The sequence below is a fragment of the Podarcis bocagei genome (assembly GCF_964188305.1).
Source record: "Podarcis bocagei genome assembly, chromosome: 13".
Lineage (NCBI taxonomy): Eukaryota > Metazoa > Chordata > Lepidosauria > Squamata > Lacertidae > Podarcis > Podarcis bocagei.
In genome coordinates, this window is record NC_138138.1 from 40658174 (window position 1) to 40682932 (window position 24759).

The following is a 24759-nucleotide window of genomic DNA, read 5'->3' on the forward strand; positions in this document are numbered from 1 at the left end:
GAAACTTTCTCTTTCTAGAATAAGCAACACCCGTGGAGTTTATCCTGGGGGGACTCAACTGCTAAGCTCAGCTGACCACTGGCGCTTATGGAGGTGGCAGAGCCTGGGAGCTGCCATGTTGATTTCCCACAATGCCCCTGACATAATGTTGCTCCAGGGCATTGTGGGGAATTTCCCCAGCTGCCCTTGTGCCAATTAGAGAGTAGAGAGGCTCATCTTTGCCATGAGTCCCTTTGTTGTAAGCCAAAAATAGCTGGGCCACCACCACACCTTCAAACCCTGGAAGGAGTTTGAACAGGGTGTGCTGTCCCAGAAGACATCTCTATAGGAGAGTCCCAAACAGAGGAAAGACCAGCATAAGCTCTCTTACCAGAGCAGCATTTTCGTGAGGAGAGAGTAATGCCTAAATAAGGCTAAGGAGCCTAAACAACAAACAACCAAGGCCATCTGCTGAATGCAAGTCTCATCAGGCTCATCAGAGGAGGAGGATGCAGTTAGCTTACTCACTTGCCTTGCTTTGTCAAGATTAGATTTCTTTTCTTTTTTTAATGCCATTGTTAATGTTTGACTAAGACGCCATTGCTTGGCTCCTCTTTGCCTCGTAACCCGAGCAACGTAAGCTTACTCCTCCTTGCACTTGACCTGTCAGGCTGCAGCCTATCCAAAGTCAAAACAAAGCAGCCAGGGCTGGAGCTTTCTTGAGAGCCCTGCCCCATAATTCCACGCGGGGTGCCCCAAATGCATTTTGCACATGCTTCTCATCATCTCTTTCCCAGCTTCTAAAGCTAAGCCCCAATATGTGAAACTGGGAGTGGGGGGTGGGACGGGACAAGTCCTATAAGGACCGAACAGACAACGTATGCAGCCCTTCAGGAGGCGAGGGCGTTTCAGGAAAAGGTTGCCTTACCAGGACCCACTAAAGGGAAAGTGGCCGCGTGCACACGTTCAATTACACGAGGGAGGCAGCGTGAAATGTAGGGAAGCGCCAAAGGAGGCGACAGACTGGGCGTTTCTATCACTTCCAAGACCGCAGTACATACTTCTCACTGCGGGCCGTTCATGCGTTTTCGGCCCCTGAGATAAAACGATTTGCATGCACGTGTGAATCTGCGGGGCGTCTGTGCATACGGAGCCCTCTCCCCAAATAGTGCAACGCGGCTGTTTCTGGGGTGAAATCAGTTCTTCTAAATGTTCCTCCTGCATCCTTCCACGTGAGTATTTTGTAAAGACCTTTTTGCTTTGTGCTAAAATATATTTGTCACTGGAGGGCAGTTGCTGATGCTGGATCAAACTCCTGCAACTTTTGACTCACCTGCCTTTCAAATCCAGCTTCCATTCTTGCAGACCCGGCCTTCCTCCCCCACCTCTAAGCTTATCTCCATTAGGATGCCCTAGAGTCCCATCAGGGGGTAGCCAGGTGTGAAGCAGGAAATTAAGCAGCGAGTTTAGGAAGAAATTGAGCAAAGGGAGGTGAGAGTGTGATGTGTTAGTTTCCTCTGCAAAACGAAGCAAAGCGAAACCGGGGGGGGGGCGGCGTGATAACAGGGGGGGGGGGGAGAAATCAGGGATTTGTGAATTATCTGACTCAGTTGGTGAAAGGCTGGTCTAGACGGTTTCCTCCCCTCCTCTACAACGGCAGAAAGAACCCAGGTGTCCTGACTTTTGTTTAACCAAGCAAAAGTATAAGGTCCCCTCCAGACTTATTATTATTATTCATTTATGATTATTTGTGCTCATGATGGTGTCAGGTCAGCTTGTATGTTTTCAAATGTTTTGTCGTGTCTCTTTTCCTTCAGGAGGAAGGGCTTGGGTATAAATGTAGTAAATCATGCCCCTGCTTTCAATATTGTTTTGCGCCAGCAAAAGTTTCAAACCGGAGGTTTAGCATCGTTTTCAAAACTGGGGCATGCCCCATAGCTTTCTGCTGAAATCCTGTAACTTTCATACCACAGATGTGCACATGAGTGTTTTGCATTTTTTGTGCTTAAAGCCCAAGATTGCCCCTCTGGACAGCAGTAATGCTGTATCTTTTGGGAAGCATCAAAAGTCCTAGATCAGGGGTGGCCAGCTCCCAAGAGACTGCGATCTACTCACCGAGTTAAAAACTGGCAGTGATCTACCTCCTTTCTGGGGGTTCAGGTCAATGTTGTTGAGCTTTTTTAGGAACAAGGAAGGCCTGTTTTATAGGGGAGCCAAAGATATTGAGCCAGTGATCTACCACAGAGGTCCGGTGATCTACTGGCAGTTCATGATCTACCTGTTGGACGTACCTGTCCTAGATCATGGAATCATAGAGCTGCAATGAAGGAATATGCAGATGTCAGAACAAGTAATTAAGCAGAATGATGTGTAGACAGTCCAGTATAAACCCAGCACTTATTCACTGTTACCGTGTCAATGATATGTTGCAGAAACCTCTCTGTGAACAACAACAACCCCCAAAACCAGTCTGGAAAAGCCTTAAGTCTCATGTTGACTGAGAAGGAAGACCCGCAGAAGACGGACATTGCAATCGTAACCATGCCTACTCCTATTGAATTCAGTGGGGCTTGTTCCCAGTGGGGTGACAACTATACCCTTGACCCAGAGTATTTAGGACAGCAGAGTTGCTTAACTCCAACCCTGTGCTGCTGTAACTCTTCCGAGTAGCTTACACTCACCTTGCAAGAACCACAGAGCCCCACTTCCCATCCTGCTCCCCCTTTTAGGAAACCCAGGAGTTCCTGTCCCCCCTCCCCCCCATATCCCCCTCTGAATCTGCTTCCCCTGGGGGGAAACTGGGATGCTCTGTGACTGGGATGGATTTTCTCAGCAGGAGCAGAGAAAGAGAACTGAGAGAGGAAGGGGGCGGGGGAAACAGGAGCTGCTGTATAGGGCCAGAGCTGCAGCTGGAGGCATCAGTGCCTCAACAGGAAAGCAAAGATGCTGCTCCTCTTGGCATCTCTCTGCCTCTGGACTTTCCCCCAGACCAGGGCAGCACCATCTAGCACCCAGGAGATGACCAGAGGGCTGGTGAGTCCAAGATGCCTGGGTTTTCTCAGGAAAGAGCGGGGTCTGGGGGTTTAGGGTAAGGGTGCTAGGAGTCAGGACTCCTGAGGGTTTTTTTGGGGGGGATCTAGTGTTTATGGGGAGTTGGGACAGCAGATTCTCTAGGAGATCATTAGAGTTCAGGGGTTAAAGCTGGGGAGGAGTTCTGCTGGCCAGGACCCCCTTGGGAAGAAGCTAGTGCCTGGAATTAGAGGGGGCTGTGGAAGGACTTGTCGATGTTTGTGAAAAAAATAAATATGCCCAGGGGTTTGTAATAAGTGGGAGCTGGACTCTGTCCCAAAATCTCTGGGAGTGGGGCGAAGGAGGAGCTCCTATTTCTTCATCTCTTGCCCCTGAAAGAGGGATAAAATCTGATCCATTTCCTTGAGGTTTCGTGTTTCAAATTGCCTGCTGTTGGGAAATAATTGATCCCTTTAGTTAGTCCCTGTTTTCTCCCTCCTGCCCCCCTGCCTCAGTTATCTAGGGATAATTTTTCGCCTCTTGGTAATGTGCAATCTGACCTCTGTATCCTGTCCCCCCACCCCTTATCTATAGCCATGGAAAAGGGTATATTCTGTCCTCTGTTGGAGAAAAACTGAGAGATCTGCCACCATCTGTCTGTCCTTTCCAATTTGATGCCTTTAATTGTCCTTTTTGATTGGTCCCCACCCCCCAATACCATCCTTTGCCCGGGGTGGGGGGGACAAACCCCTGGAATCTGCTTATTTTTGAATCATTTTCTAAATATGCAAGGCAAGTTCAAAGAGTAGCTATCCTCTGTAGCTTTGAGTCTGTACACTTGCTGAACTCAGATTGTGCCTCAGTAAGTCTGGGCATTGGGATCCTGCAGATTTTTCTAACTTTGCATCCCACAGATTCACCCCCAAGTCCCTGTGACTTGATCAGCTCACTTAACAAAGTCAAGGAGTCCTGGTGGCTGAAGCTGCCCACCACCTTTCATTTTTGCTGCTCCTGTTGCAGGATAGGATATTGCTACCCACCCTTCACACTCCTAAATCCAGTGGGAGGTGCAAATTTGATAATATAATCAGACACATGCACTCTTCTAGGCTAACACATTGAAAGAGGCTTCTGCACGAGGGTGCTTTCAGATGGGTGGTAATTATGGGATGGATGCTTCTCCATGCACAACGGTCATTGGCATCAAAATGCCAGCCTCTCTTCCTGCCCAGCCTCATTTAATCTGGATTGACCCTTTCCAGGAAAAAGCTGGCAAGCTTTTATTTTAAAAGCCAGCTCTTTTGCAAATGACCTGTTTTCAATATTACAATGACCTGTTTTTACAGTAATAAGCCCACACCTGGAAGAAACCTGACTAAAAAATGCTAGCATCCTCTTAGATCAGGAGTCACAACCTTTTTCAGCTGTGGTCCCTCAGACAGTGTGGTGGGCCGGACTATTTTTTTTTTTGGGGGGGGGGGTGAATGAATTCCTATGCCCCACAAATAACCCAGAGATGCATTTTAAATAAAAGGACACATTCTACTCATGTAAAAATATGCTGATTCTCGGACCGCCCGCGTGCTGGATTGAGAAGGTGATTGGGCCGCATCCGGCCCCCACGCCTTAGGTTGCCTACCCCTGTCTTAGATAAAGGATGGTCTGCTTCCAGGATAGAAGGCTTTGCTTAGAATGAATCAGTATACCATTGCGCCCCAGTGCTGCAGTTTGGCAATGCACTTATTCTTTGGAGCAGGGGGTCTCCCTTTAGCTGGTAATGTGCCTTAGGGTGTTGCTTCCAGACATAGGACTCCTAGTGCTGCCAAACAATTGTTCTTCTGCTATTAAGGCATGAGTGGGATTGCCATTCACTCTCCGAACTTAAAGGACATATCCTTTTTTGAGTGTCATTTAGGGATGCAGGAAGGTGCCTTATCCTGAGTCATCTCATTGGTCCATCTAGCTCAGTACTGTCTACTCTGACTGGCAGAAGCTCCCCAGGGTTTCAGGCAGCTCTACCTGCAGATGCAAGCAGAAGTTCAATCCCCAGCGAGGCAGATGCTCTGCCACTGAGCTATGGCTCTTTCCCAGTAGCTACTCCAAAATACAAGCCAGATTAGCAATTTGGGAGGTGTCTTCCTGCTCGTTGTACTAAGTTCCTGCTCATTGCCTCTGTACCCTAAAGTCCTACCTTGAACTCACCATTATTACTATGTTCACCTTTCCTTCCTGGAACAGAAAACCAGGGCCCAGTTTTTCCCAGTGTTTAGCTCATTGAAAGGGTTTGCCACCAAAATTTGGGGGGCAGGATTCCTGCATTTTGAATAGATCGGTGCCAGGCAGAACCCTTCAACCGAGTAAATTGTTAAAGATACAAGATCCCTGCCAGGAAAAGTGGGGACATAAACTTGAAAGTCTCTGTGGCTTTTAACGAAGTGGAAACATCTCAGCCGTGGCTCTAGCTGCCAGGATCAGTTCAGAAGTCCACTGCCATCTTAATATCTTTCTCCTGCGTCAGCCTCTTTTCTAAGAGTAGTGCCAGTGGGAGCCAAGTGTACAGACAAGCTTGTATCTGTAGGATTGTGAACCATTAAGATGCTAGTGGCATCTTTTTTTCCTGGGGAGGGGTGTCATTGGGTTGTTGTTTTTATTTTGAATATATATATATATATATATATATATATATATATATATATATATATAGTGGTTTTAATGTTGGATCTTTTCTGTGAACCTCCCTGAGACCTCCGGGGTATAGGGCGGTTTGTAAATTTATAAATAAAGAATAAAATAACAGTGGCAGGGATGGGGCTGTGTGCATCATATCCATTCGTTTCCTTTTGGCATACGTGGGGAGTTTTTCTTTAGACGCCCCCAAACAACAACATTTAGGTTTCCTGCATCTATGAATCAGATGAACAAACCACATTAAAATAGATTGTGGAGGAGTGTTTTTCTCAAAATACTTTTTGTGGCATTCAAGCAGCACACAAGACACTCAAAACTGAAACTAAAATTGAGGGCCACATAAAAATGCACCCCTTGGATGCTCATGCCTCTCATGTTCTGAGCGTGATTGCCATAACTGACCATTGAAATAGACTTCCCTTCCCCCATCTTCCCCAAATCAAACTTGCTAGAGACTCTGGGTTTTTACTGCTAATACCTGCAACATGCAGCTTGGCTCACTTCCTTGAGTAACCTCCTGCTATCCTTTCCTCAGACAACTACATTTTGCAGTGTGCCTAATCCCTCTTAGCAAAGCCACTTAAATAATGCAAACAGAGTCCAGAGAGAAAAGTTATGATAACAGTTTGCTGAGCAGAATAAAGAAAAATCGTGTATAATAAAAAGAACAAAGAGATTTTGTCTTTCCTGGTTCAGATCTTGTACAACACATATAGAGGAAAATTCCCTCAGAACTAAACAGCCAGTCGGAGTACAGGCAGGATCATGCCTGTATAGTTGCTAAGCAACACCATTTGACTTTAACATTAATAGGATTAACACTTGCGTCACAAATGGAATGATCTCTGCTGTTTGCACTTCCAACAATCTCTGGCTGTGTGGGATCATATTCTAGATTAGCGGTAGAGCTTTACACACCAAACCAGACTAGGTGGGCTCTGTTCTCTTCCTCCTCCACGATTCTTTTCCTTTTTTACACAACGCATAATTGGTGTGTGGAATTTACTGCTGCAAAATGTGATGATGGTTGCTGGTTTAAAAGGTAAATGTAAAGGGATCCCTGACCATTAGGTCCAGTTGTGACTGACTGTGGGGTTGCGGCGCTCATCTCGCTTTATTGGCCGAGGGAGCCGGCATACAGCTTCCGGGTCATGAGGCCAGCATGACTAAGCCGCTTCTGGCGAACCAGAGCAGAACACGGAAACGCCGTTTACCTTCCCGCTGGAGCGGTACCTATTTATCTACTTGCACTTTGAGGTGCTTTCAAACTGCTAGGTTGGCAGGAGCAGGGACTGAGCAACGGAAGCTCACCCCGCCGCGGGGATTCAAACCGCCGACCTTCTGATCAGCAAGTCCTAGGCTCTGTGGTTTAACCTACAGCGCCCCCCGCGTCAATGGCTCAATGGAGCATCCATGTTCAGAGGCAGTGTAGCACTGAACAGTATCAGTTGCTGGGGAACAATTTCCTCCTTTCCCTGCTTGTGGGCTCCATTAGTGACGATGAACGCAATTAATATTGCAGAGTGTTCGGCACATTTTCAAAAGTGCTTTTATTATAAATGATTCATACTACACTTTCAGGCAGGTTTTGCGGTGTTGCGGGATGCGGCAATAAGACCCTCCCTCCTCTTTGCACCATTTTTTTTATGCTCACCCCACTTCTTTGGAGAGGGGGGATCCCTTCCAACTAGTAGATCTGGGGATCTAGCCGCTCTCGGTTTGGACTCCTTCCACTGGTTCCCATGGCTACCTATTTTGTGCTTCCTCTGGGAAGATGATTTCCGCCAGCCGCTTGACCTTTCTAAGAGAAAATGGCAACTCACCCATATCCCACCAGCTGGAAACAGCAGGGCGTGTGTTCGCGCCTCTGTGCAGATAGATAGATACACAGAAGGAGAAAGGTCCATCCTGGAAACTGGTGCAAAAAGGCTGGTTGTGGGGAGGTCATGGGGGTCCAGAGAAACTAGGGGGCGGCTCTTGGATTCCACAGCAGCCTTCAGGGAACGAAACAAAGGGGCCTTTGAGCAGGGCAGGGGGCTGTGGTGAATCGGGAATCTGTGAAGCTCACTCAGGCCAAGCCTCCAGCCCAGAGGATGTTGCTGGGCGCTCCCCCATGAGATCAGCACTCGGTCTTTGCAGCATCCCCTTCTGGGACTACATAGGAAACAGCCTTACACCAAGCCAGGCAGGCTGTCCATCCATTTAGCCTTGTGCTGTCAGCTCAGACTGACAGCAGAGTGTTGAGCAGAGAAGGCTTTCCCATCACTCTTCCTCCAAGGGCTGGAGTTCAGTGACAGAGCCTTCCAAACTATCCAAGGTTCAACCCCTGATATCTCCAGGAGAGACCCATGTCTGATACCCTAGAGCAGGGGGCAGCAAACTTTTTCAGCAGGGGACCGGTCCACTGTCCCTCAGCCCTTGTGGGGGGGCCAGACTATATTTTGAGGGTGGAAATGAACCAATTCCTATGCCCCACAAATAACCCAGAGATGCATTTTAAATAAAAGGACACGTTCTACTCATGTAAAAACACGCTGATTCCCGGACCGTCCGCGGGCCGAATTGAGAAGGCGATTGGGCCGGATCTGGCCCCCGGGCCTTAGTTTGCTGACCCCTGCCCTAGAGAGCCGCTGCCAGTCATTGCATACCCCTCAACTGCCCTGATTAAATTGGGACATCCAATTTTTGGGGCCGCAATCTTGCACAGGTCACGTGACTTGCACAAGGAGCACATCCCGGGAGACACGCATCCCGGTTTTCCACGATGACATGTTGGCGGACATGTCATCGTGGACAGGACAGAGTTTGCTTGCTTGTGATTTGTTTATGCGTATGAATATTTCTAGATTACCTTTCCATGGGGTAGGCAGCTAATATTGAAAGGCAGCAAAAGCTTGAATAAACCTTGCATGCACAATACAGGAAAAAACCCCAATCTTTCAAACTGAAAATTAAAGAAAGCTTCGTTCTGTTGTGTGTATCCACAGATCCTCTCCCTGTCCCACAGCAGGCTGAAGTAGTGTGCAATTCCAGAGCAGTTATCACATCGCTTGCTCCTTGTGTGAACAAGGGCCACAGGTTCAGCAAGCCATCACCATTAATTTAGGCTTTCTGTGCAGACATGCCCCAGAAAACCTGTGTCAGGTGTTGAATTTATACCAAGGGCTTATCCACACCCCTGTTTGCTGTGCCGCTTTCTCCCTGGGAAACCTGTGGTTTAGCACTGAATGGAAACAAATCGGGTTTCCATGGATTGCTGTTTGTTCCGATTTAGTGCTAAAGAGCAGGTTTTCTGGGAGAAACTGCTCAGGACCATGCCAGGAAAGAGCAAGACAATGGACTCTTGATATTTCTGGCCTCAAGCCTTTTTAAAGGATGAGCAGAGCCACTTTTCTGAAGCACCTCCCTCCTTCATTAAACCTCACGGCAGCAGCATTTAACAGAGATGGGGACACGCTCGACAGAGAGGTTTGGCAAAGTGTTCTGCAAAGTGCCTCTCCCCTCCATTAAACAGCTTGCCTGGACCATCTGCAGCCCGTGCTGTTCGCTCGCTCACATGCCTGCCGCTCTCCCATCGTGATGGAGTTTGGCAACCACACAAACGACAGTGTGGCTCCAGCCTTCCCTTGTTATATATATACTGTATCTAGCAGTGTGTGTGTGTGCGCACGCGCGCGTGTGTGCACACAGACTTAAACAAGCTTGACAGATCATGAAGCCCATTGTAGGAAAACTTCATCAAAAGCCAGTTGGGATGCAAAGCATTAGAGTCCTTATAAACATGCAAAACATAATAGAAACTCTCAACACCTTCAGCTGAATCCATTCTCAGAGGCCCATGAGACAAATTATGCGATTAAAAGTTTGTTTTGAACTCTGAGAGCCGCAGTGGAAAGCTTCCTCAAGGGACACTCTTGGCACATTCACTAAGTTTATACACACGCATTCATACAGAGGCTTGAGGGCCCGTTGAGTGCTCTGTTTCCTCAGGGAAACCTCCAGAACAAAGGCTGCATACACAACTGTATGCCTTTAAGGCACATTCTTTCCCTCAAAGCATTCTGGGCACTGTAGTTTGTTGAGGGTTTCTGGGAACTGCAAGGCGGTGAGGGGTTAACCACAGGTGCCCAGAATTCTTTGAGGACAAAGAACATACCTCAAATGTACTTTAAAGGTACAGTGCGTACACAGCACAGGAAGCTGCATTAGACCACAGTGGCACTGTGGTCTAAACCTCTGAGCCTCTTGAGCTTGCTGATCGGAAGGTCGGCGGTTCGAACCCCCACAGCGGAGTGAGCTCCCGTTGCTCTGTCCCAGTTCCTGCCAACCCAGCAGTTCGAAAGCACGCCAGCGCAAGTAGATAAATAGGTACCACTGTGGCGGGAAGGTTAATGGCGTTACTGTGTGCTCTGGTTTCCATCACAGTGTTCTGTTGTGCCAGAAGCTGTTTAGTCATGCTGGCCACATGACCCAGAAAGCTGTCTGTGGACAAACGCTGGCTCCCTCAGCCTGAAAGTGAGATGATCACCGCAACCCCAGCGTCACCTTTGATTGGACTTAACCGTCCAGGGGTCCTTTACCTTTACCTTTAGGAAGCTGGTCAAGTGTCTGGCTCCCTGTCTCACTTCACAATTTTCTTTGAGAACTGAAGAACAGCCTTGCTGGAGCAGACTGTGGGTTGTACCCAGTGTTATAGTTCTTCTCAGAGAAGGGCCATTTCAATCAAAGGGCACAGCCACCCTCAGTCCACTGATTTCGGTGTGTCTGCTCTGAGGAGGTGCAACAAGGGGGCAAAGCGTCGAGCCCAGCATCCTGCATCCCCACAAGCAAGAGAGCAGACCTCCTGCCCTGTTAAGCCCCAGCAATTCATACTCCGAGTCACACTGTCTCTGAGCCTCGTGGGTGCCTCTGGGCTCCAGCCTGGCCCCATGCACCTAGCCACCATGACCAGTAGCCATTTATAAACCCATCTTCTGTGAGTTTGTTTAGTCCTCTTTGAAAGGGGTCATCACCCTAATCTTGTGACAGCAGGTTCCAAAAATAGTAAATATAATAATGTCCTGGGGGAAGAAGAACTGTCCTTTTGTCTGTTTGGGATCTCCTGGCAGTTGGCTTCATCGGATAGCTCATTTCTTCCACTCTTTCTCCTGCTCTTGTGTTCGTCCCGTCCGTCCCTCCCTCCCTCCCTCCCTTCCTTCCTTCCTTCCTTCCTTCCTTCCTTCCTTTCTTCCTTCCTTTCTTTCTTTCTCGCTCTTCCTCTCTCTCTTTCTCCATTCTTCACCGACTGCCTGTAAAAAGAGAGGGCATTTTGGAGTGCCTACCTGGCTGGCTGATTTAAGGTGCATGTTGGCGTTTGCTGAAACTGTCTTCTTCCTGCAGCTCATTAATCACATGCTGCCATTTCCAAGATATTTTGGGCAAAGCCTCGGCCATGAAGCTGGTCCCAGACTAATACATATCTTCGTAGTTCAGATATGCCCAGAGAAGAAAGAAAGCAAGGTGCCCTTATTCAGAATAGGTGAAGGAATCAGTGCGGTGAGAGGAGCTGCAGGGCTGTGCTTTAGCCCTATCCCACTGTTGCCACAGAATCATAGATTCAGAAGGGACCCCAAGGGTCATCTAGTCCAACCCCCCTGCAATGCAGAAATTGTGGGGACAACTTCTGGGCCGAGCACCTTGCAAGGCACCAAGAAGGCTGCCCCCCCCCCCACATGTGATTTAGAGCCCTGGGGAAATTGTGGTTTTAAAGCATGAAGAAGGTGTGTTTCAATTTGGTGATGGTTGGAGGAGTCGGATGGCTTGGGGGTAGGGGGCTCTATATCGGACTCCCCCAATCTCTTTCACCATGCAGTAGTCTCAGGGGCTACTATCTGCATGCTAATTTCCCGAGAAGATTTTATCTTTTAAAAAGGAAAAACCATTTCCTCTTTATTTAGCTAAGAAAGATACAGGGGTGTTGCGGGGTTTGTGTGTGCGTGTTTGTTTGTTTCCCTTCAGAGAGTCCAAGCCTCTGCAGGCATAAAAAGTTCTTTTTCCTTGCTCTCAATTCCCCTCAAGTAGCAAGAAAGGCTCCGCTCACTTCAGGGGAAAGAAAGGGGAAGTTGGGAATCCCCTCAAGAATATCTGTCCTCCTCAGTCACAGAAAACAATTAGAAGACCAAACATGGACTGAAATAATTGGGGGGGAGGTCCTCCTCATCCATGCTTTCCACATTCTTTAAATCAAAATAGAATGTGATGGGGGTTTTTTAGCTCTGATCCTGCATTCACTTGAATACAGATGGCTGAAAATCGCGGATGGGGTCAGGGATACACATTCAAGTCCCATCCTCCAGCAGCCACAGGTGTGCAGATTCCTCTTTAGACCTTGGTCACATTGAACACCAAGGTCTGTAAAGGATTTCTAAGAGAGTTATGTCTTATGAGACACAGGGAGGTTTCTAAGCCTGCTGAGCAGAAGGCACTTAGGAACCTCCTCCAGATCTTTGCACAACAGTCTAAAGAGCAGGCTGTTTGCCTAGGTCTCATGTGTGCACTTGTGTTTTTAGGAAAAACCCTGAGCAGGGACATACAAGACTTCAGGTTTGTTTGATCAACTTTGCGTTTTTCACTCAATCTCCCAAATCTACCAAACAGTTGCAAAAAGGAAGCAAGAGGTTTTTTAAAATGGAGTATTCCGAGTATTGCCCCATCTGCACTGTACATCAAAACAGGTATCATAGCACTTTGTACAGTCATGGTTTCCCCCAAAGGATCATGGGAAGGGCAGTTTGTCAAGGATGTTGAGAGTTCCTCAATTCCTCTCACAGAGTCACAGTTCCAAGAGTTCCCAGGAATTCCTTGTACTGACTAACAAACCCCCACTAATTATGTCCTCGCAGGAGTGGTTAACCCGCTACGGCTACCTCCCTCAACCAGACCCAAGGGCAGCTCGTCTTCAAAGCCCAGAGGAATTGAAAAGCGCCATCAGAACAATGCAAAGATTTGCAGGACTGCCTGCGACCGGGACGATGGGTATGTACTGGGAGACCGTGAATCTGGTTACGCCTTCTCCCCACCCCCAGTGTCGGTTGGGATGTGTTGCCGTCTCTCTTTCCGGCAGGTCTCTTGGGTGTCAGATCTCAGCTTTTCACACCAGGGAAAGTGTAAGTAAAAACATCTCTAAGCGTGTGTAGATTGCTCTTGCCTCCGCAATGAGGGCCTGTCTCATACGACACGTAGCCAGTTCGCAGCTGTCCGTCATGTTTTCCATTATGATCCATGTGGTCAGAGCCCATATGCACCTCTTAAAGTCTGACAGGAGCATGTGTCTAAAGATCAGGCCTGTCAGGCTGAAAAGGTTCCTCACCCAGGAGAGGTGGTCCCATAGGCACGAGGGTCCTAGGCCGTACAGGGCTTTAAAGGTTAAAACCAGCACCTTAAACCTGATCCTGTACTCCACCGGGAGCCAGTGCAGCTGGTATAGCACCGGGTGAATGTGATCCCGCAGCGAGGACCCCGTAAGGAGTCTTGCCGCGTCATTCTGCACTCACTGGAGTTTCTGGGTCAGTCTCAAGGGCAGCCCCACGTAGAGTGAGTTACAATAATCCAGTCTGGAGGTGACCGTTGCGTGGATCACAGTGGCTGGGTCAGGGCGAGAGAGGTAAGGAGTCAACTGGCTTGTCCCACGGAGGACCTTACGGTCTTCAAACAAAACCATCTTGGAGGTCCCGGGCCACAGGGAGGTTAGGCTGGCCTCAACTAGAGCCAGGGCTTTTTCAGCTGTGGCTCCAATCTGGTGGAATGCTCTGTCACAAGGGACTAGGGCCCTGCGGGACTTGACATCTTTCCGCAGGGCCTGCAAGACAGAGCTGTTCCACCAGGCCTTTGACCAAGGCACAGTCTGACCCCCCCCCCTTTGGTAATCCTCACAGAACTCTGGCCCAATGGTTGTCATTAACTTGATTTTGAATTGATTTTAGAATGCTGCATTACTTTACTGTTGTTAGCCGCCCTGAGCCCGGCTTTGGCTGGGGAGGGTGGGATATAAATAATTTTTTAAAAAATTATCATCATCATCATCTATGGGATGTTGGGCCCAGAGCAGTGTAGTCAAGGTAGTCACCTGCAGAAAAGATGTGTTTGGGACCTTAGCAGGGCTCCTCAGGAGCACACCTGGTGCTCCAAGTTGAATTCTGGAGCACAGCTGGTCTCAGCTCAAGGGCAGGGCTCTAGCTTCAGTGGGGGCATGTGCTAGGCCCAGAATCCAGGGGCGACAGGCCACTAGTTGCAGATCCAGGAAGCAAAGTCATGGCAGGTTCTGGAAGGCAAGGCATAGCCCAGGTCCAGATAGGCAAGATCAGGCAAAGCAGGGGTCAAAATCTCCAAAGCGAGCAAGAGAGGTGGGCAGCACCCTGGAGAGCTCCAAGTGGTTGGACAAGAAAGGTTTGGGCGAAACCGATCCAGCAACCATAAAATCTTAGCTGAGTCTTGGGGCTCGTCCACACTTCTGCTTGTTGTGTGCTAAGAAAGCGCAGGTCCAAGACGTTTTCTGCTTGTCCCGTGCTTGCTTTAAGAGCATGGTGTGGATGTGGCCTCTGTTCCTCTCCTTTGCAGACCAGAAGACCTTGGACATGATGAGCCACCCTCGCTGTTCCCTTCCTGACATTATTGGCACCTCGGAGTTGATGCGCAGGAGGAGACGCTATGCCCTCAGCGACAGTGTCTGGACAAAGACCAGCTTGACATGGCAGTAAGCAGAGGGTGGGGTTGAGTGGGTAAAACCACATCTCACTTCCTGTTACTCTTTTCTTCCTGTGGTTTTGCACTAAAATATTTTAAGGGTGTCGGTTTGCGTCGCTATAAACGATTTGTTTCCATTTCCCACTATTTTTAATTTATTCTAGACATCCTGTCGTTTTCTTACCTTTTTTGGGCAGGTGTCAGGAATCTTTGGCCCGCTAGAAGATGCCGAACTACAATTCCCATCCTCTTTACCCCTTGGCCATGCTTGCTAGGGCTGATGGGAGTTGTAGTTCAGCAACAGCTGGAAGGCCAAAGTCTCTTCACCCTCACTTTATGGGTTGCATCCAACTAAGAGAAGGCCCTCTGAAATTAATGGGCCTAAGTTAGTCATACCTCTCATTTCCAATGGATCTCTTCTGGGTAGGTACGACATTGGATAGAACCCAGGGTTCCATCTTTTTGCTCACAACCCTGTCGGTCTGTTGCCTTCCTCTCCCTTATTCCCTCGTTTTTCCTTTTCCCACGGCAGCATCCGTTCCTTCCCCCGCACCTCCCAGTTGCAGCCCTATAAAGTCCGGGAACTCATTTCCCTCGCCTTCCGGGCCTGGAGCCGTTCCTCAGCTTTGACCTTCCGAGAGGAGACTTCTGGGCAAGCTGACATTGTGGTGGACTTCAGCCGCTCCTATCACGAAGACAGCTACCCTTTCGATGGGCCTGGAGGCACCCTGGCCCACGCTTTTTTCCCTGGGGAACATCCCATTTCTGGCGACACTCATTTCGACGATGAAGAGACATGGATACATGACCCGGACAACAAGTATCCAGGTACCTTCAGAATCAGGGTCCCTCCAGACATCCTTTTAGTTGTGTGTTTTCATGATGATTTGCACTTGGGTTGCGATCTAGGAGGCAGGGGCGTCTTACCCATACAGGCTAGTGGCGCGGGGCGCCAGGGTGCCAAGTTCTGGAGGGCACCAGGGAAGAGGTGGAGTCTGGACACAGCACCTCCTGGCATCATCTTGCCACCCTCGCCCACCTCTGCCATGCCGCGCCGAAGCAGCGCTGCGCTGTACCCAGAGCCTTCGTCTGCCGTGGCCACCACAGCATGAAGCTGCCGGCTGAGGCGGGAGGCGCCGTGTCTAGCCTCTGTCTCTTTCCCGCCGGAGGAGCCGCCCTCCTCCAGCCCCGCCAGCAGCGCCGTCCTCCCTAAAAAAAGGTGGGCAACTCTGGGAACCTGGGGGGGGGGCACCGGAGGGAGTTTTGCACCACGGCACCAGATATGCTTAAGACAGCCCTGCTAGGAAGTCAGACACTATTCCGGCTTTCGATACCATTTGCACCCGCAAAAGTTCTGGGACTGTTGCACCCACTTCCTTTCATACCAGTACCTTCCTGCTGAAATCACACTGCAAATGCTTTGGCGTATATTTTTGCCCCCGCTTTTGTTGCTCTGTAGCTCCCTCTGGATAGCAAGAATGGGGAAGCATTGGGGATACATCGCAGCGCAAACTAAAGCAGAACAAACCCTTCGCTGATGTGCTGTTGTTGTGTCGAGAACATGCTGAGGAATACACCACCATAAAACACCTGATTGGAGAGGTGGACAGGGAGAAGAAGCCAAGCCCATGCCCATGGGTAACCGTTCCCTTTTCTCCTGATATCAGGTCGAGGCACAGATCTCTTTGCCGTAGCAGTTCACGAATTTGGCCATGCCTTGGGGCTGTCTCATTCTTCCATCAAGGAATCTATCATGATGCCCTATTACCAGGGACCTGTTGGGTCGCCTGAGCTCTACCAGCTGCCACAGGATGATGCCATGGGGATTGAACAACTCTATGGTGAGAGACTAGCCAGTCCCCTCCTGTTTTCATCTGCTGTCTTCCCTTCTCGATGGCCAGCATTTCTTCTCCTTCCAATCACATTCTGTCCCTTCCTTCCTTTCTGTATCCTTTTATAACACCCCAACACACACACACACACACACACACACAGCTGGCAATTAGGGTGCAGTAAAACACACCCAGTGCAGCCTTGCCAAAAGTTACCAGCTTGATTTGCCAACACCCTGCCCTAAATAACCTACTAAGAGAGTAGGAGCTGTAAATTCCACACTGGCTGGCTAAAGACCTAGATCAGCCTTGTAAGTGAGTGAGTTTAGCAGAGGAGGGAAGGAGCACTTTGCCCCTCCTCTGTCAAGCCAGCTCACTCGCCTGCGTAGAATTCCTAGCTGCCTATACTGACCAGGCGACTGCTGAAATCCAAGGCTGACCTAGCAAACTTCTCCAGCCGCCACAAGAATCTGGGCCCCTTCCAAAGCGGAGACGGGGAGGCCTACATCATCCACCGAGTTCAGGCACAAAGGTGACCTCAGATAGTACAGCAGGTGTGTCTTGGGCATAGATTTCTCTGCATCTCTGCACACGCCGCCCCTTTCGGGTTGTCCTCTTTCTTCCGTCTCAGTTTCTGCTTTTTCTTTCATAATGTCACTGCTTGCTTCACTTTCTTGTAAGCGTCCATTTTTGACATCCTGTCATAGAGTTGCATAAGGTGAGGCAAGGCCATCTATACTTTGCCTCTAGAGAGTATCTCAATTTCTCTGTTCCATCATCCTTCTGAATACATACGTATTCTCTCTTCCATTTTCTCCCATGTCAGAGAACACCTTGTGCTTGGATGCATGATTCATGTTTTTTTTCTGACTCGTTTCTGCCCCCCCCCCGGTTGTTGTTGTTTTTAATTGCCTGCAGGTAAGCGTCCGTCAGGTTCATACCCAGATTCCGATATCCCAAAATTTCCAGTCCCCACAGACCTTCCAATCCCTGACCTGCCACCCGACAGACCCACGCAAGGGTGAGTATCCTTCCTTGTCATATGGAAACCCCACAAGAAGTGGGTAGTTCCAGATGTTGCTCACCTATAGCCCACAGCATCCTGGACCCCATGAGCTATACAGAGTGGGGTTGGGGGAGTCATAGTCCAAAACATCTGGAAGGTACTACCTGGGCTACCCCTGCTGTAGGCGTTGGAGCTAAATTGACTGTGAGGGAATACGGACTAGGTATGGCACAGAAACCCAGAAAAACCAAAAAACCTAGTCAACAGCAAAGTATTCTTTGGGTTGTCTTAGCATACTGACTGGTAGCTTTGGGTACACCAGGGCAACTGACAGGAGATGAACAGCACCAGCCAGTCAGGTCAGAGAGTGAAGATGGGATCTGATGACTGAAAGCAGGAGATGGGGAAAACTTTGCTGGATTCTTTCAGGCCCCCAGAGCCCAATATCCTATCAGTACTTCCTGATGAGGTCCAACATAGGCCAACAGCTACACTGGTGCACCTGGGTCTTTCTAGGCTTAAATTCCAGCTCCGTAATGAGCACACTTGCCTTGAGGAAGCTGTTTTCTTTTTCTCTTGCTTTCAGTTCCCCTTTTTGTGTATTTGGTAGCATATGAACAACCTAGCTGACAAGGTTCTTAAGAGGAAAAGGGAACCTAAACACTGCAGTGTTGCTTATTGGTGACCCTCTATAGTCATTGGCCGAACTTCTGTGATGTCACAACAGGTCCGCTTGAAATTCCAGAGTAGTCATGTTAGTTCCAGGGGCGGGTGGGGCGGGGGAGGAACAAAGAACCTATTAGTACCTTCAAGGCCAACTAGCCTATTTGTGCAGTCCACTTTTCCTAAAGTAGTAAGTGGGCATCATGCATGGAGGGGGTTCAGGGGATATAACAGTAAACTGGGAAGCAGGGAGAGCTGAAAGAAACTGAAATGCTGAAGGTCTGTTGCAGGCAGGTGTTTCACACACTGTGATCTGCTAAACTGGGGTCAGTCTGCTCAATGGGGGAACCTCAAACTGGTCCCAGGAACAAGAGGAGCTGCATGAAGCTGGGAGCCAGACTTGGGACTCAGACTTGAGCAGACACATGGGCAAAAAATCAAGGAGAGGCTGCGAGGGGGACAGGAAGAGTTGTCTGTACTGTTTTGGGGGTGGGCTGCAGAGTTAAATAACCAGTTGGGTAGTTTAAAGTTGCTTTGAGACTCTTTGTTCAAAAGCGATGAATGCGTAGAATAATATAGGGTAAGAACCAGCCAGATCATGATCTCACAAATCCCCAGCTAGCAGCAATCCTGAGCACTCCCCTCTCTCCCTTTCAGGCCACGTCCACCATCACCTGATCGCTGTGAGGCCCGGTTTGATGCTATCGCCAACATCCGCGGGGAAGTTTTCTTCTTCAAGAGTAAGTAAAGCAACACCCCCACACATACACTCCAGATCAGCTGGCTTGGGAGCGGGCAGGGGGCACCCGAACCTTTTGTTGGGAGAAAAAATCTTTGATTTGCAGAATCACACGTAATTTGGACCTGCAGGGCAACATATCCTTCCCTTATCCAGAGGACTCCATGTGCATAAGAATTGTGGTGCAACCATTTCCTGCTAGTTTGATGGGAGGGGGGATCCTTTTCCAGCAGCCACCAATAATAATGACTTTTTAAACGCAGCGAATGGTTGCGCAGGTTACTTTGAGAAGAGCCGTATCTCTATGATCTGCTTGGCAAGTGGTCCCCGGTACAGTCTCCAGGTAGAGAACCTCACCGGAAATTCTGGACAGCTGCTGCCAGCCAGTGTAGACAGCTTGATGGACCCCCTGGTCTGACTTAGCCGCAGAAGGGAGCTTCTGAGGCTGCAGTGTTCATATAATTGTGCTCTTTGCACACGCTTTCCCCTGTGCCACCTCCTTGCAAAAGAAGAATGCTATGATTGACATTTGTAAAGTTTTCTGTGGTATGTTGTTTGCCTTCTGGAGTTTTCAAATGGGGGGTTTAGGAGAGGCTACTGTTATTTGGTTTCTGAGTTGGCTAATAGCACCCTATACAACCCCTTTCGCAGAAAAACATTTCTGGAGGCTGCAACCAAGCCAGCACCTGGTTTCCCTAGAGCCAGCACAGACGCTGCGGTTTTGGAACGGGCTTCCCCAGGATTTCAAGGCCATTGATGCTGCCTATGAACGGGCCAATGACAGCCAAATTGTGTTCTTCATTGGTGAGTGTGACGCACTGACAATGGAAGACGGGGCTTCTGGTCTCTTTGGAAGTAGAGTGCAGTCGAATATTTAAAGAAGGGTGATAACTGGGAGAATGAACTTCCCTTTAGGATTTTTTTCTGGAACCCTGGGAATTGGGAGGTTTCCTGGATCCAGCTGCAGGAATCCAAGCAATGTGAAATCTTAAGTATTCACCTGCAGCAGCAAGGAGGCTGAGCTTGCAATTCAGAGTGGTGGCATATATGTGCTCTGTGCATGCAGACTAATACCAACCACTCTAGGGTGCAAATGTACAACATCCTGGGAGCTGAAATCTTGTGAAGAAGCTTCCCTTTTCAAACCATTTCTAATTTTATTTGAAAATTGCGTATGTATTAAAATGTGCGCTAGGCCGTAAGGTCTGACATACTTACACTTTTAGCGGTCCTTGCTTTGACACTGTTGAAAACTATAAATCAAAAGCGACTGTGTTTTTAATACACACCCCCAACCTCAGATGCTTCCGAGCAGAATTCAATTTGTAAAGAATATGAATGTCTATTTAGCCTTGACTGTTAGATCCAGTTAATTCACTGTGTCTGACTGTGATGTAAGCAATACTTTGGGGAGTCTGGGCTAGAGAGGAAGGTGGGAGTGTAGGATACAAATAGTCTGTGCTCTGTGGAAATCCCTCACATAAGGCTGCTAGAATCTCTTCTGGTAATGGATCCTTTTTCTTCCTCATTCATTCCTCCTTCTCTGCAGGGTCCCACTTCTGGGTTTTCACTAATACTCAGGTGAACCCGGGCTACCCCCGTCCTGTGTCCGATCTCGGCCTCCCTCCTCGCACTGTCGTGGGTGCCGTTTTTGTGTGGCCTCACAATGGCAAGACGTACCTCTTCGAAAAGGACCAGTACTGGCGCTATGATGATCGGGTGGGTCAGGTGGAACAGGGATACCCCAAGCCTGTCAGCCTTTGGAAAGGAGTACCTAATGACCTGGATGATATCACAAGCTGGAACGAGGGTATGTTTCTGTTGAAACCGACTCCCTTTCGGAAAGTTTCAAATGTGTCTGTTCCTGGCTGTGGTTTCCCTGACAATAATTGCAGGTACAGATAGGTAGCCGTGTTGGTCTGCCATAGTCAAAATAAAAAAATTCCTTCCAGTAGCACCTTAAAGACCAACTAAGTTAGTTCTTGGTTCTCATACCAAGAACTAACTTAGTTGGTCTTTAAGGTGCTACTGGAAGGATTTTTTTTATTTTAATAATTGCAGGGGTGAGGAAGATATACTTTTTTTGTTGGACAGCTTTGCAAATAAAAATTAGACCACAGTTTCTTAACTGCCCTGACTGTCGCTAACAAAAGGAAATGGTTGTGGTAATGGGGAACTCTTAACTTTCCAGGGTAATTAAGGAAAGCCTATCATTCTAATGTAACCAGTTCTAAAAGAGGCTGTTGTGTGACCCATGTGCCCAATAGGCCTGTAGCCAGAAATGTTATGGAAATGGAGGCCTTGGGAGTATATTGTGTGTTTTGTGTGTGGAGAGAGGAAACGCAAAAGCCAGAGCAGCCAGCACTTACATATGGGAAGTCTGATACATTTAAAGTTGTTTAATTAAATTTTATATTAAAAAAAAATCATTAGGAGTCCCCTATTGAACTGACAGAGCTGCATTTCACTGAGAAGAGGGACTAGTTGATGCGTTAGTTATTGTTGATTTATTGTTATTGTCAAATCTTAAATAAAATTTATTAATTAAAAAAAAACTACTTTGGGAACTGTACTCTGTGAGCATAGCTGTCAACTTTTCCCTTTTCTTGCGAGGAATCCTATTCAGAATAAGGGAATTTCCCTTAAAAAAGGGAAACGTTGACAGCTATGTCTGTGAGGTGAATAGGCAGTCTCCTAACAACTCTCAGCACTCTTTACAAACTACAGTTCCCAGAATTCTTTGTGGGGGGAGCCATGACCATTCCAGCATCATGCCTGTATACAAGTGCAGACGGCGCCTCTCTGGCTCCCCCAGCTGGCCATAGGCATAACTCACTGCTTGCGTCTCAACCTGTTCCCTCCGTTCTCAGCTTTGCCTTTGTCTCTCTCTCTTCACCTGCAGGTGACACTTACTTCTTCAAGGACACCCAGTTCTGGAAGTTCACTGGTGGCAGCGTGGAGTCTGACGCCGGCTACCCGCGCTTCATTTCCCATCACTGGCTGCACTGCGAGGGGCCTGCCACATCCCCCCCTCCCTCCCCACGGCAGGGGCCAGAGAAGGGGATGTGCATCTGCGGGGCAGCTGCTCCAAAGGCAGCCCCCGTCTTGGCCTTTGGGATCCTGGCCTTCCTTTGGGCCGTGGGCTGGTGACCTATCTTGGGCAGCTATCAAAGTATTGAAAGACTAATGCACTTTATAATACCCAAAGGAAGGGACCTGCTGGGAAGGGGATGTGGTGTCTCTCCCCAGGAAAAGTCTCAGAGCCAAAGCTTTCCCTTCCTTCCCCACCCACCCACCTTCGATGGTGCTCTCACCCCTTCCAACCTGCTTGGCCCCTCTCTTCTCCTCCCCACACCCCTCAATTTCATGCTTAGTTATTGGTTTGTTATATTAAAAAAATAGGTGCTAAGACTGCTTGCAGGCCTCACCCACTGACCTGAAAACTCTTCCCCCTAGTCCCAGGTATGTGGCGACGGTCTGATTTCTCAGGGGTGAAGGAAATGCACTCTGTACCTGTTCAGAGGCACTCTCCTTTTAAAAAAATCATTACTTCACACAGCGCAAGCCTGGATTGGGGATCAAGCCCTGCCCAGTTTAAATCCTCCATCTAGCTTCAGTTATCCCCATCGATCTGGCGATGCCCCTTCCCTGCCTTTCTCCCAGTGGGAGGCATACGGAGGACTTAATCATCATCTTGAATCAGGGCTTAAGCGCAGACCTGGCACTTAAGGTGTTTTCATGCACATAGAGATAGGTGAGTGGGATTAGTGAGAAGATGCGCTTTATTACAAGGCCGGAGGGGGGTGGGGAGAGATGTGGCTTTTTTCCTGCAAATACATCACCAAAGGTGGCCTTCTTTCTGGGTGGCGCTTGCCCACACTGTGACAATAGCCATGTACAAACTTGTGGTGCAAAACACAAATCAGAGCAGCAATGTACGCATTCGAAAAACCTCCCTCTCCCTTCTCAGAGCCAATGCCAAGAAAATATAACAAGGGTGATTAAGTTATTGGGTGATTTAAAATTCGGAATTGGTGACGAGGGGTCATGTAAACAGGTGTGCCTTGGCCTCCATTTTTATAATAAAATCTTTAAAACACGCACCTGACTCTCTTATTTTTATACGCCTGTGATTGAAAGAAGAGGGGTTCTGGTCAACAACATTTGGAGGGCACCCCTGATCTAAATCAGGGAGGTTGCAGGGAGCCAGGTTAACTTCCAGAACAACTTCCAAGCATTATAAGAGAGAAACCTGCTGGTTTTCTTTCCTTTATTCCCCCTGGGAAGGAGTTTGAGAGCAGGGAACAGCCACCACCTAACAATACATTAATTTTCAAAATTATTTTTACCCTATCCAAGGAAGCCAAAAGTTGCATACGTGGCCTGCCTACCCTTTAGCCTCACAATAACCCTGCAAAGTTGACTAGCTAGAAGCAGATTAAGGTTTCTGGCCAAACAGAAGCCGAGTCTCCTTGGTCTTAGTCCAACACTTAAGCCACTGCTGGCTCTCTGAAGCTCAGGAGTCCTTAGAAAATTATACATTAATTAAACTATTTAGAAATTTGGTAGGCCGGAAGGAAAAGCAGGTTCCTCTGAAATTCTATGAAAACGGCAGCTGTTTGGTGCACAGGGTGAAAATTACAGGAAGATGTCAACACAAGACTGAATCCTATTCCTTTTAATTTATGGGGACATTCTGCTGAGCTCACTGTGCCTCAACTTCCTCTGTTTCAAAACGGCAGAAGCAACATGTCTTGGTACAGAGAGAACAAAATATTTCCAGACACTTGCACCTAACCCAGTCTGTCAAACACATTCCACTGGGTGTCTTCATATTGTAATAAGAGTTTTCCCAAAGCCGCCTCCATCTTTTTTTCCTAATTTAAGTACTGCTTAAATTAACAAGTGGTCTAGCACCGCTGATATCCCCCCCAAAAAAACTCCCTAAACTTTCCACTCACTAGCGTTTTAGCAACATTGTTTTCTCTTATCAAACGCTTCTGATACAACACAAACATTAAACACATCCAACTAAGGTTTACACAGAGTAAACCCGCTGAGATCAATGGACCCAAGTTAGTCATATTAATTAACTTCAACGGGTCTACTCCAAAGCATGGCTAATGAGGAACACAACCTTTAAATTTCTGACAATTCATGTGAGTAGCAATGAGCAATCACGCCTATAAACAAACTTTAGGTAAAGGTAAAGGTAAAGGTACCCCTGCCCGAACGGGCCAGTCTTGACAGACTCTGGGGTTTGTGCGCCCATCTCACATCTATTGGCCGGGGGCCAGCGCTGTCCGGAGACACTTCCGGGTCACGTGGCCAGCGTGACAAAGCTGCATCTGGCGAGCCAGCGCAGCACACGGAACGCCGTTTACCTTCCCGCTGGTAAGCGGTACCTATTTATCTACTTGCACCCGGGGGTGCTTTCGAACTGCTAGGTTGGCAGGTGCTGGGACCGAGCAGCGGGAGCGCACCCCGCCGCGGGGATTCGAACCGCCGACCTTTCGATCGGCAAGCCCTAGGCGCTGAGGCTTTAACCCACAGCGCCACCCGCGTCCCTAGTATAAACAAACTTTAGTGCTATATAAATAAATAAGTCATTTTTATTTGTGTTGTTTTTAAGGAACACTCAGAATTCTTGTTTTTAAATGGCAACTCAGGCGACTTGAAATAACCCAATTAACGTAGAAATCAGTTTGCAGCTCCTCTTGTAGATTACAGCAGAACAGCAACGATTTATTAGTGCTAGGAGCCATCTGTCCGGAAACAGCCAAAATTGCTAGGGTGTACCCAGGCAGACTTTGTATTTCCTTCAAAACATATCTTTTCTTAAGTTTAGCATGCTACCTGGATCCCAGACGACTCCTCTCAAACCCCATTCCTCTCCCCCAGGGAATCCTTAGGTCCTGCCTCCCAGATCCACATGATTCCTCCTTCCTTTGTGAGCTAGTTGGTCGCTTGAGGAGTTTGTTCACTGGGCCCAGCTGGTTCTGACGCAATTTCATCTGCTAGGGACACTCGATTGCGTTTGAAGAATCCAATCTGGAAAGGGGGAAGAGAGAGGGGGGAAAACCTGGTTTAAGTCTTGTCAGGGCATCCCATATCTCTTCTGA

General features: G+C 48.4%; 2 protein-coding genes across 5 annotated transcripts in view; one reads left to right on the forward strand and one right to left on the reverse strand.

The window, feature by feature from the left end:
• The first annotated feature begins 665 nt into the window (after window positions 1–665).
• MMP25 (matrix metallopeptidase 25) lies at window positions 666–22734 on the forward strand. 2 transcript variants are annotated; one of them, XM_081167237.1, is made up of 10 exons: window positions 666–1211; window positions 12558–12690; window positions 14272–14407; window positions 14930–15225; window positions 16065–16238; window positions 17148–17250; window positions 18556–18638; window positions 19289–19441; window positions 20187–20447; window positions 21540–22734. In XM_081167237.1, the coding sequence occupies exons 2-10, from the start codon at window positions 12651–12653 to the stop codon at window positions 21785–21787; spliced, it is 1494 nt and encodes a 497-aa protein (XP_081023363.1). In that variant the 5' UTR covers window positions 666–1211; window positions 12558–12650; the 3' UTR covers window positions 21788–22734. The 2 variants fall into 2 exon arrangements, with proteins under 2 accessions (XP_081023363.1, XP_081023362.1); XM_081167236.1 differs by lacking the exon at window positions 666–1211 and adding an exon at window positions 2843–3012.
• A 1497-nt stretch (window positions 22735–24231) lies between these two features.
• Window positions 24232–24759, reverse strand: part of LOC308571968 (integrin alpha-X-like) — a 30498-nt gene continuing 29970 nt past the window's right edge. For all 3 annotated transcript variants that reach the window (XM_081167621.1, XM_081167622.1, XM_081167623.1), the window contains exon 30: window positions 24232–24688. In XM_081167621.1, coding sequence (XP_081023747.1) covers window positions 24593–24688 — 96 coding nt within the window. In that variant the 3' untranslated portion in view covers window positions 24232–24592. The remainder of the gene's footprint in view (window positions 24689–24759) is intronic.

What these genes read in the sequence shown, in the direction of transcription:
- MMP25 (XM_081167236.1), top strand. Translation starts at nt 2,923, where the DNA reads ATGCTGCTCCTCTTGGCATCTCTCTGCCTCTGGACTTTCCCCCAGACC. An exon ending in AGGAGATGACCAGAGGGCTG is followed by an intron (nt 3,013 to 12,557) that starts GTGAGTCCAAGA and finishes ATGTCCTCGCAG; the next exon opens with GAGTGGTTAACCCGCTACGG. An exon ending in GGGGATTGAACAACTCTATG is followed by an intron (nt 16,239 to 17,147) that starts GTGAGAGACTAG and finishes AATTGCCTGCAG; the next exon opens with GTAAGCGTCCGTCAGGTTCA.